This window comes from Physella acuta, unplaced genomic scaffold (genome assembly GCF_028476545.2).
Source record: "Physella acuta isolate Inbredline_101_S28 unplaced genomic scaffold, ASM2847654v3 ptg000503l, whole genome shotgun sequence".
NCBI lineage: Eukaryota > Metazoa > Mollusca > Gastropoda > Physidae > Physella > Physella acuta.
The window spans coordinates 94,091-113,214 of NW_026732022.1; the positions used below are offsets into that span (position 1 = coordinate 94,091).

At 34.8% G+C, this 19,124-nt stretch overlaps 2 protein-coding genes across 2 annotated transcripts; one reads left to right on the forward strand and one right to left on the reverse strand.

Moving 5' to 3' along the window:
* Nucleotides 1-10,166: 10,166 nt before the first annotated feature.
* On the reverse strand, nucleotides 10,167-11,874 carry LOC131944693 (uncharacterized). The gene is made up of 4 exons (XM_059305484.1): nucleotides 11,776-11,874; nucleotides 11,460-11,586; nucleotides 10,743-10,868; nucleotides 10,167-10,553 (listed from the first exon to the last, which is right to left on the reverse strand). The coding sequence occupies exons 1-4, from the start codon at nucleotides 11,872-11,874 to the stop codon at nucleotides 10,240-10,242; spliced, it is 666 nt and encodes a 221-aa protein (XP_059161467.1). The 3' UTR covers nucleotides 10,167-10,239.
* Nucleotides 11,875-14,857: 2,983 nt separating this feature from the next.
* On the forward strand, nucleotides 14,858-18,909 carry LOC131944694 (uncharacterized). The gene is made up of 5 exons (XM_059305486.1): nucleotides 14,858-14,933; nucleotides 15,354-15,431; nucleotides 15,671-16,149; nucleotides 16,349-16,453; nucleotides 18,739-18,909. Exons 1-5 carry the CDS (start codon nucleotides 14,858-14,860, stop codon nucleotides 18,781-18,783), a joined length of 783 nt encoding a protein of 260 aa, XP_059161469.1. The 3' UTR covers nucleotides 18,784-18,909.
* Nucleotides 18,910-19,124: the final 215 nt, after the last annotated feature.

Below are 19,124 nucleotides of genomic sequence, written 5' to 3' on the forward strand. Positions count from 1 at the left end.
TTATTCCTAGATTTTCAACATAGAAGAGGACATCATTAACGTAGATCTATGATCATACAGCATGACAGCAATTAGCTTCAATATTTTTTACACTATAAAATACGTAGGACGGCTTGAACAAACGATACTGAGACTTGACTACACTACGACCTCACCCCAACACATCTTCATGCGTTCATTATAACTTTCGCACTAATAATCGTACACATTAAACACACCTGATCAAACAAACATCATAACACTTTACTTGAGGCTAAAAGTAAACATTGTATTAAGTAGCTAAATTTTAAAATCAGTTCTGTTTTCACCTAAATTATGTTTCTGCTATGTTATTAATTAAAAATGGAAATATCTTTCAATATATATCTACTATAAATAGAAGTTATAAATAGACCTCAATAACCGCTTTTAGTTATGTTTGTGTTATTGTCTGTTTAAAAACTTCAATATTTTGACCATACACCTAGATGGTGATGGCATTGATTTAGATGGAACTGTGTACAGATGACTAAACAAATAACATAAATCATTCAAGTGTTTCTATACATGTTGTCTACACACATAGTAAGCAGTTAGCGTGTGTTTAACATGGTGGTTACATTTGTTTAATTATTTTGAGAATTTCCCATCCACCAAGTTTTGTGTTGTACTTTTATAAACTAACGATAGTAAAGCTACTGTAGAATGATAAAGCTGCGCCTTGATCTGCGTTAAACACTTCAAGGTAAATTTCTTGACCTTTCTTCATGTTAACAACCACTGACCCAGCAGCGCTAGTGTCGGCACATTTCACTTCTATAAACGTACGCCACCTGTCTCCAGCCACCACAGCAACTCCAATCTGTTTATCTCCCATTTCATGTAGAGTCACACAGATAAGATATAAACCATCATTTGGTGATACAAAGTTTCCTGTGGTTTTATTAAAATGTTGACCGTTGTATTCACGTACTTTACTAAATGTTGAAAGAATTGATCCAGCACTGACAGGTGTGTGACCAGCAAGCTCCATATAACAAGCATATCTGTTACATACACGTGACTCTGTTGATTAGAAAACATGCGTTTAATGTACATGTTCAATTTTACGAATGCTCTGACTATTTGATCGATAATATTTGTAACTTGTCGTTTCATTAGCTTATGTTATCATCTCATTATATGTGTTTTGTATGCAGTTTATAATGTAAGTAACATTGACAAAACCAAATCAAACACTTATTTTTCAAAAAATAAACTATGTATAATAATCTATAATGTTTACATAACTTTGTGAAAGACCATAAATTGAAACACTACACCATTAAATTAGTACGGTCCTTAGTTTGTGTGGTTTTAGGTTATCGTTTCCTACGTATTGACACTACCAGTTTAGCAGGTCAATTTAAACGTCACAAAACGTACAACACATGTTATATACGATATGCTAATGTGACCTACTTAAGTCTCGTCATGTTTTAGGTTGACATTGTATTAATACCATATATGGATTGATGGTGTAACAACCGGGTTTTTTCCACTGTCTTACTAAGAGTGTCTAAGACGTAGAAAATTTCCATCAAGATCTGATTGATTAATTCAGACCAGATGACCACACCAACCAATGGCCACATGAGTTGAGGGTAACCTCCCCTGTTGCATAAGTCTTTAACTAGATCGCCCACAGGCGACACGAGGCAGTCCACCTTGATCAAGCAGTCCATCTTGACCAGGCCGTCCATTTTGTCCGGCAATAGATTCTGACCATTTGAACGTGAGAGAGCTTAAGTCCTGAGTGTGCTATGCATTCCTAAGTTGTTAAAGTGTTCTAATATTATATTACTTGTCGCCAAGTGATTTCTTGATGCTATAGCAGTGTTGTGTGACCTGTGGCTATTTTTATACAGTGTTAGAATCTGTGATAGTATTTTTTCTTACGCTTTGTAAGTTGGATTTTGTTATTTTCTAAACTAAATATTTTAACTTGTTTAACCTTGTGATCTGCCACAACTGTGTTCGCTTATTAAAGGTTGTATGCAGATTGAATGAGTTGTTAACTTCAATAGTTTCACTAGTTTTCCCTAGACATCGAAATCGAGCCCTAGTGTGTTGTTTGAGTTAATGTCCATTCATTTAGGCTTTAAGTCATTTGCATATAACCCCAAAAAAGAATCCGGGGGCGTTCACCATCTATCTGGCTGGTAGATAGGTGTCCGTTACAAAGTGGGGTCTCGCCGGCATTTAATCTGTCGTTCCAGTTGTTGGTTGTATCAGTTAAGCACTAAGTTTAGTTTGATTTAGTTGTTTTTCTATCCAGTGGCGCCGTGTTATTACAACGCGCGCAAGGCTAGAGGTATCTAGGTCAAAAGCCAGACGTGTCACGATAGGAGGTCACGCTCATAACACAGCGTTGGGCCGTGTTAATTTAGAGAATCTAGGCTTGTTGTGATTTTGAAGTTAGTGTTATGGAGTCTTTCTTATCTAATCCCACTGTTGAGGAGGTAGAGAAGTTGAGTTGGAAAGTTTTGGTTAGTGTTGTTAAGGAATTGAAATTGGATTATTCTGTTACGCAGAAATCAGAGGTATTGAGAGATAAAATTGTTGTTCATTTTATTAATGAAGGTGTATTTGATGAAAGTTTGTTGGCTGGGGTGTTACTCCGTGAGGAGAAACCTCTAGAGAAGGTAGAATTCGAAGCTAAAATTGCTTTAGAGAAGGAGAAAGTTGCTTTGGAGAAAGTAGAGTTAGAAGCTAAAATTGCTTTAGATAAGAGGAGGTTGGAATTAGAATTTGGTCAAGTTAGTGATGTCACTTCTCTGGTAGATCCAAAAAAGTTGTCGGTGGGGCAAGTGATTGCCAAATTTGGGAAATTAGTTCCTAAATTTGATGAAACAGATTTGGTCGTTTTCTTTAACTCATTTGAGAGTTTAGCGAAGACATGTGAATGGCCCGAAACTTCCATTACTGCTTTATTGAGCACGGTCCTTACAGGGAAAGCTGCAAAAACATACCAGGCACTCTCTCACGACGTTCAAAATAACTATAGTTTGGTCAAGACTGCCATTTTGAAGGCCTACGCACTTACGCCCGAGGCCTATCGGATAAAATTCCGAGCACTCCGCAAGTTACCCACTCAATCATATGTGGAATTTCTCTTTTTCAAAGAGAAATTCCACATATGATTGAAAAAGAGAAAATTTTCTCAAGGTGGCTACACTCTGAGGAAGTTTCTGAGTTTGAGAAGCTCAGATCACTTATCCTAAGGGAAGAATTCCTAAAGTCCCTGCCTGAAGACATACGACTTCACATACTGGATAACAAGATAATTGACATCCAGAAGGCTGCTGAGTCGGCTGACACATATATGTTGGTGCATAAGAAACCACCAGTGTCAGGAAACCGCCTCAACCCCGTGCTTCCCCTTTTTGGCAGCAATCCTCCTGTTGGCCAACACTTGAAGGCATCACAGTCCAGAGAGAAACCAAGATCAACTCTCAATCGTCGAGCAGTTTGCCAGTTCTGCAAAAGACCTGGTCACCATGTCAAAGACTGTTACAAACGTCTTCAATTTAACAGAGAAGCGGTGCGTACTTCTGCGCACTATGCTCTATCCCCTCAAGCAGCCGGTTCAAATATGAACTCTAGAATTCCAAGGGACGCTAACCCTAAGTGTCCGCAAGAAGGCAGTCAAATCTCCACACATTATGTGCAGTCACATTTTGATTGTTCACGCCATCATCCAGTTTCTTCCGAGTCTACCGATCTCGAGGGATCGAGAAAGGTTGACTTTTCATCTTTCATTACAGAAGCTATCATTAGCAAACCAGGTGATCCGTTGTCTCAGCGGAATATCACCGTCCTAAGAGACACAGGAGCGTCACAGTCACTTCTTTTGAAAAGTTCAATGAACATTACACCGGAGACGAACACCGTAAATGTTTCCATTATCCAGGGAGTGGGGACAAAATCTACTGTCGTCCCTCTACACAAGTTTGCCCTGAAACATCATCTCGTCGAAGGCGAAGTCATTTTAGGTGTGATAGATAGTATTCCTGTCCCAGGAGTACACCTACTTCTAGGGAATGACCTTGCGGGAAGCAAAGTATACCCCTGTACGGTTCAGAACCCTTTGTCAACAGTTCCAGATAATGATAATGAACTGTATCCTGTATGTGTGGTGACAAGAAGCCAGACCAAACAATTGGCTGACACAACGTCTGAACCACACCTACCATCATCGTCAAGAAATTCGACTCCCAAACTGGAGTCTATGCTTCCAGAGAACACAAGCCTGGGCTTACCCCTGAGGATATCTCAGGAAGACATCATTAAAGCTCAACAAGTCGACGCGGAACTCAAAGCAATGGTCGAAAAATCTCTCTCATCTGACGATGGGGAGTATTTCTCCGAGAACGGCCTCTTCTTTCTTCGCTCTGTACCAGTGGATGCCTCACCTGCCGAACCATGGTTGGGTAAAAACCAGCTGTGGGTCCCTCCACCTTATCGGCATGAAATACTGAAACTGGCACATGACCATCCAATGTCAGCGCACCCAGGAGTCACTAAAACAGTGGCGAAGATCAAAGAACTGTTCTTTTGGCCCAAAATGAGAAATGATGTGTCGCGTTACTGCAAAAGTTGCACGAACTGTCAGTTGGCCGGAAAGCCAAACCAGAAAATTCCTAAGGCCCCATTGAGTCCGATTCCTGTATTAGAAGAACCCTTTTCTAAAATTGTCATGGACTGTGTAGGTCCCTTGCCTAAAACCAAGGCGGGCAACGAGTACCTACTTACCTTTATGTGTTCAAGTACCCGTTTTCCCGAGGCGATTCCCTTACGGAACATTAAGGCAAAGACTGTAGTCAGAGCCATGACCCGGTTCTTCACTACCTTTGGATTACCTAGAATCGTTCAAACAGATCAAGGCAGCAACTTCACCAGTCACCATTTTCAGGAAGCGCTAGCCAAGCTAGGCGTTACCCACATCACCAGCTCAGCCTACCACCCTCAGTCTCAAGGCGTACTTGAGAGGTTCCACCAAACCCTCAAAACCATGCTAAGAACATTCGCTAAAAGTAACACCCAATGGGATGAGACTGTTCCATGGATTATTTTCGCCGCTAGGGACTGTGTCCAGGAAGCTTTAGGTTACTCTCCTTTTCAACTTGTGTTTGGACATTCTGTCCGTGGTCCCCTGAAGCTGATCCACGAACGGTGGTCAGGTACCAGTGATCATCCTGTGGAAAACTTTGACGATTTTCACGTTCGACTGAAAGCCGTGTGCGAAATGGCTCACAAGAACTTAAGAAAGGCCCAAGTGAGAATGAAAGGACTGTATGATAAAAGTTCTCGTAGACGAACATTCAATCCAGGCGAGAAGGTTCTTGTGCTAGTGCCTAATCTGAACAATGCGTTATCCTTAAGATATTGTGGACCCTTTACTGTGCATTCAAAATGAAGTGATTTGAACTATGTTGTCAATACGCCAGACCGAAGAAAGAAACAGACAGTGTCTCATGTTAACTCACTGAAAAAGTATTATGATAATTGTAACAATTTTCATTCCACAGCTAAAATTACTTTACCTGTATGTTCAAATATTTCTGATGATGTGATACATGATAAATTGAAATCCCCAAAATTGGTAAATTCTTCCTTTTTAGATCATCTAAATGACCACCTTATGCATTTGTCCACAGAGGAAAGCCATAAATTGTCTCAGTTATTTGAGTCATTTCCCTCTATTTTTGGGGATGTCCCCAAAGAAGCGAAAGTACCACCTCATGATGTAGACGTAGGTGATGCCAAACCCATCAAACAACACCCCTATAGAGTTAACCCGGAAAAAGCTGCTTTGATAAAAGATGAAATTGATTATATGCTTAAGAATGATATCATTGAACCCAGTTTCAGCAACTGGAGTTCCCCATGTCTTCTAGTCCCGAAAGACGGTGGATCTTTCAGGTTTGTGACCGACTTTAGGAAGGTAAATGCGCTCACCAAAGCTGATTCCTATCCATTACCTCGAATAGAAGACGTTATTGATAAAGTTGGTCAAGCTAAGATAATTTCCAAAATTGATTTACTATCAGGATACTGGCAAATCCCCTTATCTGACCGTGCACAAGAAATATCTGCTTTTGTAACCCCTAATGGTTTTTATAGATACAAACGTATGCCCTTTGGTATGCGAAATGCTGGTCAAACTTTCCAGCGGGTCATTAACTCTGTCATTGCTGACATAGACCAATGTGAGGCTTACATAGATGATATAGTTGTATTTTCTAATACTTTTGAAGAACATATTGTTCAGTTGACTAACCTTTTTAGAAAATTGTCTGAAGTTAATTTTACTGTAAACCTGCATAAAAGTGATTTCTGTAAAGGTTCAATTACCTATTTGGGTTATCAAGTGGGAACGAATCAAGTTAGGCCCATTGAAGCTAAAGTAGATGCTATTGTAAAGTTGCCTCCTCCCAAAAATTGTAAAGAAATCAAAAAGTTCCTTGGGATGGCTGGTTACTATAGGCGGTTCTGTCAAAACTTTTCAGCTGTTGCTGAACCTCTTACTGCATTATTGAAAAGGGTGTTGAGTTTGAATGGTCAAATAAATGTCATGAAGCTTTTTTAACCATTAAGTCATTTTTATCTAATGCTCCTGTTATGGCTGCACCAGATTTCAGCAAGCCCTTTAAACTTGCCATTGATGCTAGCAACTTAGCCATTGGCTCAGTCTTATTCCAAGAAGACAACTTGGGGATTGACCATCCAATTGCTTTTTTTTCCAGGAAGTTAAATGAGAACCAAAAGAATTACTCTACTATTGAAAAAGAAGCTTTAGCTTTGGTTTTGTCCTTACAACATTTTGAAGTCTATGTCACTTCTTCAACCAATCCAGTCAGAGTGTTTTCTGACCATGATCCCCTGAAATTTACCTCTAAGTTAGGACAGAAGAATCAAAGAATATTGAGATGGTGTTTATATTTCCAAAATTTTAATCTGGAAATTTCCCACATTAAGGGTATTGATAATGTTGTGGCTGATTGTTTGTCAAGGATGTAAAATCTTATTACACACATTGATCATGTAACATGTTTTGTGGTTCATTAGGACCATACACAAGTGTTGTGTTTAGGTGACACTCACATGAATGTGAGTGGTATGAGTTTTGAATTTTTTTCAAAATGACAATCGTGTTGCAAATTTTGTTTATTTTCAGGTGAACCTTAATTAAAGGTGGTTTTTGATTATATGTAATCTTCTATGATAATATGTCTCATATGACTCAGTTGATATAGTAGCTAGTCATTGAAATAAAGGTTTTACCCTGTCGGGTTTATCACTTTAATATCCACATGGAAAAATTGTAATACCCCTTTTCTGAGGGATTTTGATGTATAATTATTTTTTGAAGGGTTACTCCACTTTCACAAATTGTAAAAGTTTGAGTTACTTCCCTTTTATGTTCAGGGATATTTTCATCTGGTATTAAGATTTTGATTGACTACATTTGTAGAACATTTTTTTTTATTTCATTGCCAGATTGGTTCCTTATGTATGTTTTTGTGGAACCTATCTGTCACTTCCAAAAAGGGAGGGGATGTGACCTACTTAGGTCTCGTCATGTTTTAGGTTGACATTGTATTAATACCATATATGGATTGATGGTGTAACAACCGGGTTTTTTCCACTGTCTTACTAAGAGTGTCTAAGACGTAGAAAATTTCCATCAAGATCTGATTGATTAATTCAGACCAGATGACCACACCAACCAATGGCCACATGAGTTGAGGGTAACCTCCCCTGTTGCATAAGTCTTTAACTAGATCGCCCACAGGCGACACGAGGCAGTCCACCTTGATCAAGCAGTCCATCTTGACCAGGCCGTCCATTTTGTCCGGCAATAGATTCTGACCATTTGAACGTGAGAGAGCTTAAGTCCTGAGTGTGCTATGCATTCCTAAGTTGTTAAAGTGTTCTAATATTATATTACTTGTCGCCAAGTGATTTCTTGATGCTATAGCAGTGTTGTGTGACCTGTGGCTATTTTTATACAGTGTTAGAATCTGTGATAGTATTTTTTCTTACGCTTTGTAAGTTGGATTTTGTTATTTTCTAAACTAAATATTTTAACTTGTTTAACCTTGTGATCTGCCACAACTGTGTTCGCTTATTAAAGGTTGTATGCAGATTGAATGAGTTGTTAACTTCAATAGTTTCACTAGTTTTCCCTAGACATCGAAATCGAGCCCTAGTGTGTTGTTTGAGTTAATGTCCATTCATTTAGGCTTTAAGTCATTTGCATATAACCCCAAAAAAGAATCCGGGGGCGTTCACCATCTATCTGGCTGGTAGATAGGAGTCCGTTACACTAAAACCGGGTCTACGACAAATTCCTGAAATACACTTGCCCAAATGCCGTTTGCCCCAAGGCCGATTTCCCGAACGGACACTTTCGCGAATGCGACAAATATCCGAATGGGCATTTGTTAATATCAAATAGACATTCTTAATCAATTCAAGTTTGACATTTTGATAACACAATTCTGGGCATAAAAAACAAATGTGTTTATAATAAACAAAATGTGAATCATTTTAAAAACCTCAGATAAGCGAAAATTATATTTTCGTTTGATTTATAGATAGCAAAAGATGTAGGCCCTACGCTTTCTGTAATTTAGCAAATACTAATTAATTCATAATGCCTGCTTGCAGATATTAAATAGTATTTTGTTCCCTTTCAATTTGGTTAGACATTTATTTAATTATCAACATTTCAAATTTAAATTGATTAAAAATGACTTTTGGTAATCAGTAATGTTCACATTTTTCGGGCGAACGGCTTTCGGGCAAATGGCTTTTGGGCATTGTCGCATTCGGGCAAGTATCTTTCGGGAAATCGTCCGACTCCCGTTATAATCATACAGTCCGTATGTGTTCACATTATAGTTTAACTATATATGGCTTATCTATCGAAACAAAAATTATTAGAACTAAAGTTGTTTTGTTGTAGGCCTACTTAATAATGACCGATAACAAGATTTGCACAGTCAGCATTTTGTGTTGTTTATTTCAGTTTTCAGCAAATTAATTAGATACTAAGATGTTAAAAATGCATAATTATAAATTTTTTCATGTTATTACTTTCTTTTTCATATTTCAGATCTGGCTCGTATGTGAAAACTTCTTAATATAAGAAACATAAGGGGATGACGTGACGTTAATTGAAATTAGTTAATTTTAAACTGCAGCTCTGTATATGTCTTACTGTACTAGGGTAGACCGCTGCACGTCCGTGTAATAAAAATGCAGAGAGTAAGAGATTTAGAGAGCGCGTGAGAGTGGGCGTTAAACAAACGTATAAAACATTTTACCGATTGGTTATCATTGAGAATTATTTGATATCTTTTACTATTCCTACATTTAAACGAGGAAATCAATAGATAAACTTGTCATAAAATCACTATTGTTATATAAATAAGTTTTAAAAACTTTTTTTACAAAGCAAACTTACCTATGAGATGAAAATCGTTAGACAACTTTGAAATAATATTTTCATGTTCACCCAGCTAAATTAAAATAAAGTGTAAAGGGAATAAATGAAACAATCACATATCTACTGACTCACTAGCTTCAATAGATAATGGTAACTTTTAAGAAAAGGAAATGATTTATTGTATATTCTTATTTAATTAATAAACTATTTATTAGTGAATTCCCAAAAATTATGGACATTACTGGAGTAATTTAGGATTTATCAATGTTGCAAATGATTTTTTATACAGTATTACAAACATACCTTATTTAATTTTTCTTCCCTAGTTTCAAAGTTCTTGTTAAAGATTTGAATCAGTTTGTCAATGGGCATCAATCTTTGTTGTAAAAGTTTATACATTACATTGTGCTAAATTAAAGATTTATATATTTAACTATTTTTTTTTGTATATTAAAACTCACATACAATTAGCCTTTATATAAAAGTTATTATTATAGGTTAAATTAGTCAACTGCCCCTTTTAACAATTTGAAGTAAATTGAATTGCAAGTAAGAATAGAACTGTGTACAAAAAATACAGCAATTTTAAAATTTACCTTTGATTGTAACTTTACAAATTGGGTTGATGTTTTGTCCAAGATTTTATTATTTTCATCTTGTAAAGAAACAAATCAGAATGGCTTTTAATTCCTTCTTTCATACTGTCTCTTATATCTTGCATCTCTTTGTTTATTTCGCGCACTTTGTTTTCATATCCTTTCATATCAAGAGACAGTTTCTCTAGTGTTTTGTTTGACTTTGGATTCTTTTTCTTTTGTACTTTCAATTTCTTTGTTCAGCTCCTTTACTTTTTTATCTTGTTCACTCATTTGTTTTCTGAGGTTTTTAAAATTCTGCTTTTGTTTTTTAGTCAGTTGTTCAATGTTTACCCCCATGTCACTCTGTTCTGTTACAAAGTTGTCTCTCCATTGTTTTATTTCTGATATGTCATCTGTAGACTTATGTTGTGTGTCCTGTAGTGAAGATAGTGTTGTTTCAATATAGGCGAGTCTACGCTCTAGGTCAGGATGTTCTTCAACTGAGGATAGTCACAAGTATAAGTTGGTAATTTAACATGTCTGGAACCTTGATAAATAGGTTCTCAAAACAGCGTTAAACCTGGTTAACGTTAATATAAAATATTTTAAAAAGTAACAGAAACATTGATTAATCTTTAACATTGCATATAGCTATTTAACTTGTTATATCAAACAAAACTAAGACATACCCGCTGTATTTTTGTCTTGTGTCTTGAGTTGTCTTGGTGATTCTACTGATAGAAATGTTGCTGATGTCTGTGTGTCAGGCTGTGGTAAAGATGGCGTTGGTTTGTTGACATCCATGTTGTCCTCGTCTGGTGAATTCGGATTTAGAATTTTATTTTAATTGCAGTTGAAGTGAACAAGGATTTTTATAGTACACACAATAAATGTTGCTTTTTTAGCTAGTTAAACCATAACGCAAGCCATGTAATACTCTGATCAAAAACAAATTTGAATATGATCCAAACGTATACAAACACAAATAATTCCAAAATAACCGAAATCTATATATTGTTTTAAATTTAACTTTTACAAGAATAATTATCGATTTTATAATAAAAAGTAATTTTAAAAAACCTTAATGTTCTATAGACATTTAAGGCTCTTCAACGTTCTTTTAGGGTGAATAAGGTTACACGATGTGATTGTAAAAATCTTTTTTTGTTTATATAATGATTTACAATATTCACAAATGTGACGTCGTTTTCATAGAAAAAATGGAAAGTGGTTTGTTAGACAGTAAAATTATATCTCTTTAACTTAGTATTTGTAATGCCTGTAAACTAAACTGTAAAACAATTTCGTTGCATTTTTCTCAGTAGAAACACTTCATTACTGAACACACATGACACATGACAGTAGGCTTTGAGATTTTAAATTATAAAAACTATTGGAGTATTGACTTAAAATATGTGACGTCACATCCAACAAGGCCGTGGCTACTGTGTCCAGTTCTTGTGATAGCTCGATGTAGCTGACAGATGATTGGTCAGTTTTTTCTTCTAGCCACGCCTTACTTTTTGCAACAACCTGGTTAAAGCAAACAACAACAATATTGTCAATTGGTCACGTGTTGAAGTGCTATATTCCTAAACACGTGTTGTTGCTCTGTGTTTTTTAACACATGCACTTCGAAAAACGCTAAACCTATTTTATAGTGAATAAAATGATTTTTACATTTTAAGTATTACGAAGACTTTTTAGTTTGTAATGACTTACATTTTTTATATTTCCCAACATAGGTTCCAGAACTTGTATCTGTTCTTCCAAATATTTCTTGCGCTCTGTAACAAACTTGACGTGAATTCTTGAAGGCATCTAAATGTTAATAACACTAAATTTTAAAAATATATTAACTTTGTCATCATCGCTAAACAAAACTAAAGCATATATTCTTCTAGCAAGTAAGGCTCGATCACTGCCAACACTGAAAATTAAGAGCGAAGAAGAAGAAGAAGTATTTCTTCAAGGTAACCCCCCCCCCCCCCCGAAAATAGGCTACCGCCCCCTAACGTAATATAGAAAATATATACTTTTAACAGTGTCCGCCCCCCCCCCCCTTTAAATTTTAGTTCGCCTACCTCCTCCCCCCCCCCCCCCGCCCCCCAAAAATTTCAAGTGTCATCCTTTATCTACTGACGGTACCATATATAAGCCTAGCTCTTAAATTATTTTAATTTAAGGTGAATCTTTATAATCATTTATATATTTATAATCTTCCTTGAGTCAAGTATAATTTTAGTGTACCAAAAGTAATATAATAATTCATTGTTTGAGAAAAAAAATATTTCATCCAGAAATTAATTCAGTAAAGAAAGAGTTAATTATAACAAAGAAATTAAATCTAATACATGAGTTATAAATCTACCAAGACTAAGTTTTTGTCCTAAATTATTAAACTATAACTGGCGATCCACAATTAAATGAAAACTACTTTAAATATTGTTATATTCCTTTTTACTTTCTCGTATATACGTAGTATAGAGAAAGTATTGTAATCGTGCAAAAAAAAAAAATCGAGATTTTTACAAATCTCGACGTTTTACACCTCACTGATACGGAAAAACATAATTTTGCAATCTTGTCCGTATGTCTGTGTGTGTGTGTGTCTGTCTGTCTGTCTGTCTGTCCGTGTGTAAACACGATAACTTGAGTACCGTTACAGCTAGGTGGATGAAATTTCATATATAAGTATTTTATCAAAATCGTAGATCCGTATCAACTTTTGAGCGATTTCCGATAACCGGAAGTGGTACTTTTCCTACTTTGAATTTTTCAAAAGCCTATAACTTGAGTACTATTTCAGATAGATAAATGAAATTTCACATGTAAGTAAAAGATCTAATTCTCTACCTTCTGTTAAATTTTGAGTAATTTCCGTTGACTGGAAGTAGTAATTTACGCTACTTCCGATTTCTCAAAAAACTAATGTAAATTTTTAAAGTACTAATAATATTGCGCACTATTATACGCGTTTTTATTCGGCGTTTGCTTGGTGCGCAATGTTTTTTTTATGAGATTCTATTCTATTTTTAAAAGTTTAAGTATTTAAAATGGATTAAAAATCATAACTATATCCCCAGTTACCATCCCCTGTTGTTTTATATAAGAATATTCGAGAAAGTTTAGGGGAGATCACTACCGGTTTATTTAGATATGTTAACTAATGTTGCAGTTAATTATGTAATACATATCAGAAACATGCGATAGTTTTTATTGGCTTCACTTATGTTATTCCTGCTTGCTAAAATTATACACTTGGGTATTTCCGTTTTTCACTTTCAATATCTATCAAGCGTTGTGATGAACTATTTTACAATTTGTCTGTGAATTGCCTAAACATACAGTAATAAAATACGTTTTTTATTAATAAGTATATTTTAAGGAAATTATATATTATCAAGTTTTATAATTAAGACAATATAATCCTAATATATATAACTAAGTAAGAATTAAGTAAGTAGAAGAGCTTTTGATTTTGGTTAAAAATTTATTATTTTTAGGTTGTTTTGTTATATTAAAAGGAAATGCTGTTTTAAATATAGATGAAAATAGATTAAAGATTAGCAGTCCCTTAAGTAGGCCTAGCCTTGTTGTGGGGAATCAAAGGACTAGATCTAGAATTTTGTAGAGTAGCTGAACTTCCTCCGTTGAATAATAGCGGGTTTTCCCGATCGCGTTGTCATTATTAGAGTTATCTTTCTTGTAAGGATGATTTAACTACGTGTAGATTAGCCACAACAAGAAATCTATTTCAATAAAACAACATTCTATCTAAAGGTAAGTAAAAAATTGTGACATCATACACGTTGTTTTAATTATTTACACATCGACTAACGTGGGTGAAGTTCAGATGCGATATGGAAACATGATAGGTTGTATATCGAGGCGATAAAATGCGAAATTGAAGCACGATAGATGATATATCGATGCGGTAAAATGCGAAATCGAAGCACAATGTATCAAATGTGGAGACGGTAAAATGCACGCTTAAGCTGAAAGTTAAAACAGTCGTTTACGTAACATTTGTGTCAAGTAGTTGAAATTCTTCACTGGGACTATTGCATCTGCAGTCATATGTTATCAGAGGCGTAGCGACCCAAGTCGGCCTCGGGGCGAAGTATCAACTTTGTGCCCCCTCCCATTTAATGTATATTTATTGACTTTAGTGGAAAAAAAAAATTACCCCCCCCCCCCCCACCGAGCTCTATTTGAAAAGGTTGGTGTCACTTTATAGCAGTCAATAATTTTTTTTGGTGCCACACTTAGAGAGTGTACTATTCAATACCTTAGCTTTCAATGATTTCAACCCAAATATGTGTCAACAATTTAGTGGTGCCACTTTATAAAACGCATACTGATGTAACTTTAAAATGAACATTCACTTAGCCTATCTATAAATTACATGCAGATGTCTGAGTACAACCCCACCCATGAATCTGTGAATATTTTGTTGGAACAGTTAGAGAAGATGCATGTCCATGTACAAATTCATTTAAGTCATTGTGTCACACGGGTAAATAAAATATATATATATATATATATATATATATATATATATATATATATATATATATATATATATATATTGCTTTTTATTATTATATTCTATATCGAAATCATTTGAATTACAAATCTGTATTTTAAATAAATATTATTATGGCTACTGCCTTTGCTCACGACGAACATTTATTTTAACTGAATTAATAACGGAAACTATTTATCTACTAATCTATTTGCTCTAATTAATTAGATCAAACAAAAAACCAGGAACTGGATGGATTAAACGTCTGACACTGAAATGACATTTAAAGATGTAGTTTTCATGGTAACATCCGCTAATACTACATTGATAGAACATGAAGATATTCTAGCTGGTAAAGTGAACGTTTGTATCTTGCTTTTAGAATTGTCAGCTACATATATAGGTTCAACATTTGGTTGGTTTTTTTTTACCATAAGTTTTTAAATATTAATTATGTAACATATAACGGAAAATTTAGGCATGGCATTTAGTTAATTTTTGAGTGAATAGTTTTTACTTATTATGGAGCATACGAAAAGCAAGTGATTTTTATTTTTTGAACAAAGACATTAGTTAATATATTTATTTTATATTGATAAAGTATGTAGTAAAAATCAAATTAAAAAGTTGAAACTGATCGATAGTTTTTGTCTTGATCAAAACATATGTTTTTATACAATCGCTTTTTAAATGAAATTATATATTCTTACCAATGAAAGACTTGCTTACAAATTTCAAATAACACATCTTTAGAGCAACCATTTTTTTACAGAATACAACATGCAGTCTACTAAAACAGTTGGACAACACAAGACACCTGATGTAACAGACAATGAGGAATCTCAAACGGGTGAGAGATTTTTTAAAACTAATAACAAATATTAGCTTAATATGATTTGTAGCTATTGTCTCCTAACATGTTATTTAATAGTTACGTTTACAGAAGTTGTTTTAATACTATAGTTAAATAAACATGTTGTTTTGTTTTTGTTTTCTAGTGTGTGGGAATAACTCTCATTTTACTTCTTAAACTTGTTGAAAACTTGTATGTTATTTGTGTTAATTTAAAATCAATCTTTTTCAAATCAGATTTGTTAAATCGAGTGAAAATTCTCGAGAAAGCTATAATTTCTCTTCAAGAAACGCAACAAAAGACTGAAGATGACATGTCAGAAATGAAACAATGGAGAGACAACTATGTCACAGAACAGAGCGAGAGGACAACAAGAATTGAACAACTCAGAAAAAAACAAAAGCTGAACTTAAAAAACTTTAGAAAACAAATGAGTGAACAAGATAAGAAAGTAAAGGAGCTGAACAAAGATATTGACAGTTTAAAAGAAAAAGAATCCAAGTCAAACAAAACACTAGACAAACTGTCTCTAGATTTAAAAGAATATGAAAACAACCTACTCGAAATAAATAAAGAGATGAAGGTTCACACAGATAAAACAGACAGTGTAACACTAGAAATTCAACATTTATCGACAATTATTTTTGGTTTACAAGGAGATAGTAAGAAAGTAAAGACCGATACAGCAAACACGATTGATAAATTACAGTTAAAGGTACATAAAAAAAATCACATTTTCAAAATAGTTTGTACACGGGTCATTTAAAATATAACTCTACAAAGATGAGGTTAAGTATAACATAAACACATTATGTGTGTTTGCATTATGAAACTGTAATTCGTTAAAAAAATTCTAATATCAAATATCTGCATTTGAAATTGACATCATTATAATTTTTGTTTTAAAATCATAGCACAGTGTGATGTACAAACTCCTACAACAAAGATTGATGCTCATTGATAAACTGATTCAAATCTTCAATCAGAAGTTTGAAACTAGGGAACAAAGTTTAAAAAAGGTGAATTTCTTTAAAGTAAAATTGTTTTCTTATTTATATTAAAATAATCAACATTATAAAATTAATATCAGTTGCGTGGAGCCATTTATGCATATTATCTTTCCTTTCTAAGCCAAGTTTATAATCATTTGTTTTTAGATTCCATTAAGGGTGTTGTACTAATTTGCAAGCTTAGTGTTATATTACACGTTTCTGTTTGTTTAGCGAGATAATTATCAATACCATTAGATCATAAACTTGAATTATTTACCAAGAACATTAAACATATATAAATATGTTTTTTTTTCAATTAAGCTGGAGGCCATTGAAAATGAGATGATAAAGCTATCAAACGATATTCGTACAATCGGTAATTTTCTTGTGTTCTTGACTGAATCCTTTGTGGCCCCTGATGAACAAATGGCTATAATCACACCTCGACACCGGACTGGGTTTTGGGCAGCTCTCCTTACTTGAGCCGAGGGCATTAGCCTCTACTTCTACCGTTCTCGTCTGTGATCTTTCAACCGGCCCACTTTCTTTTTTCTCTATCGATTCTAGTCTACAGCTTTCTTTGCATAATTATCTTCATTCCTTCTCAGGGTATGTCAAACCCATCCCCATTGTGACCTACTTAGGTCTTGTATTTTTTAGTTTGACTTTTATTGCTCAACCATGAGTGACTGTGGTGCAACCACCAGGTAATTTTCCATAGTTCTAAGAAAGACATATCCCCAGTACTTTTCCATCACGAGTGGTGGTGCAATACTCTATACATTCGATTGGTTGATTCGGACATCAGAGTTGTCCCAACCAATAGTCTCACGTTTTGGAGGTGACCTCCCATGTTGCCTCAGGTGTCAAATGGTCTGCGCACACACTTCTGCAGCCAGAGCCGACCGCTGCAGTGCGTAGCAGCAAGTCAGACCAGACATCTTTGAGAGAAAAAGCCTTGAGTGTCGCTATTTTGTAGCCTATAGTTTTAAGCAGCATTTTTCATTTATTACTTGTGGTTTTAAGTAATATTTTGTGCTTTAAGTAGTGTCGTATAAGCTGTGGTGATTTTCCTAAGTGCCATATCCTGTGATAGTGTTAAATAGTGTTTTTTCTTCAAATTGTAAGTTGGGTTTTTGATATTCTACTCATTCATTTTATTCTGTATAAAGCTAGAGTCTTACCTTGAATTTGTACACATATTAAAAGTTATATATGGATTAAATGTGTTGTTGGCATCAGGAGTTCATCGAGTGTATCCCCTAGACGTTAAGTACGTGTCCTCGTTAACTGTTGTGCTAGCTATCATTTATAGGGCTTTATGCCATCTGTGTATAACCATACAAACGAACCCGGGTACGTTCGCCAGCTATCAGGCTGATAGAGTGGTGTTCGTAATACCATTTAACGGGTATAATGTCCTTATCTATTGGTTGTTGTTTTGTGTTTGTCACAGGTAATTAGTTGATAGTTTACCAGGTCATCCTATTTTGTGAGTTTGCAGAAGACTTCTGTTTATGAACAGTTGTTGTTTGTGTTTCGTATTTTGTAGAAAAAAAAGTAAAAAAAAAAAAAGGATAATAACAAAATGTAGGAAAAGGTAAAGAAATGAACTTGTATAAAATATATTTTCTTTAAGAATCAGCCAACGAGCTTAACTTAAGACGTTGGCGAGTAGGGGGGGGGGGTGGGGGGTGAGGTTAGGGGTACAGTATGTCCAATTAATATCTGGTCTATTTCACACACATTTTAGTCACTTACTAGCTCATTCGTTACAATCTTAATATAACGCCTTTTTTCTAAAAATAATAAAACTTTTAAAAATTTAACTGAACATAGTTGAACTTACTGCTACTCAATGATTAACAATTTTATCTTGTTCAATTTTCGTGACTGCTTTTCTTTTCAGTGACCTTTCCTTTTTTTAATACTTTAAATGTACCCGTTTAAGACAAAAACTGTGACGGAGTTTTGTTTCGTTTCCGCGTTCACAGTTTTGGTGAGGACGGTACTAAAAAACGGTCATTGATTAGTTGAATGGTGATGATATAGGAAATAAAATGAAATATGCAATATAATAGATAGTAGCAAATACTTACTATTAATTTAAATACTAACAAAACATTACACACTACGAAACTCAAACCAATAAATACTAAGTACACAGTATGCACTACCCAATACTATTATATAATACATTTACTAGCAGTTATACTAACCTAAAAAAATAGTGAACAAATAATTAACGAAGGTGTAACAATGTAAAGAAACGTTTAACAAAATATACATGTTTTTTTTCTTCTACTTGACAGATAAACGTGCAGCGTGTAACAGATATGGTTGTTATATCCACCTGAAAGACAAGACAATGATCACATCGATTTCTAGGATTAAAACATTTGGTGAAATTAGAGAATACAATGGTCAACATTTTAATCAAACAAATGGAACATTTGTATCACCACATGATGGTTTATATCTTGTCTGTGTCACTTTACATGAATATGAAAATAAACGGATAAGAATTGGTGTGTAGGCTGTAGGGATGTGGTGTTTGTCTGTTGAAGTGAAATGTGCCGACACTAGCGCTGCTGGGTCAGTGGTTGTTGACATGAAGAAAGGGGAAGAACTTTACTTTGAAGTGTCTCAAGCAGAACAAGCCGCAAATTTATCTCACCGCAATAGTTTTACTATCGTT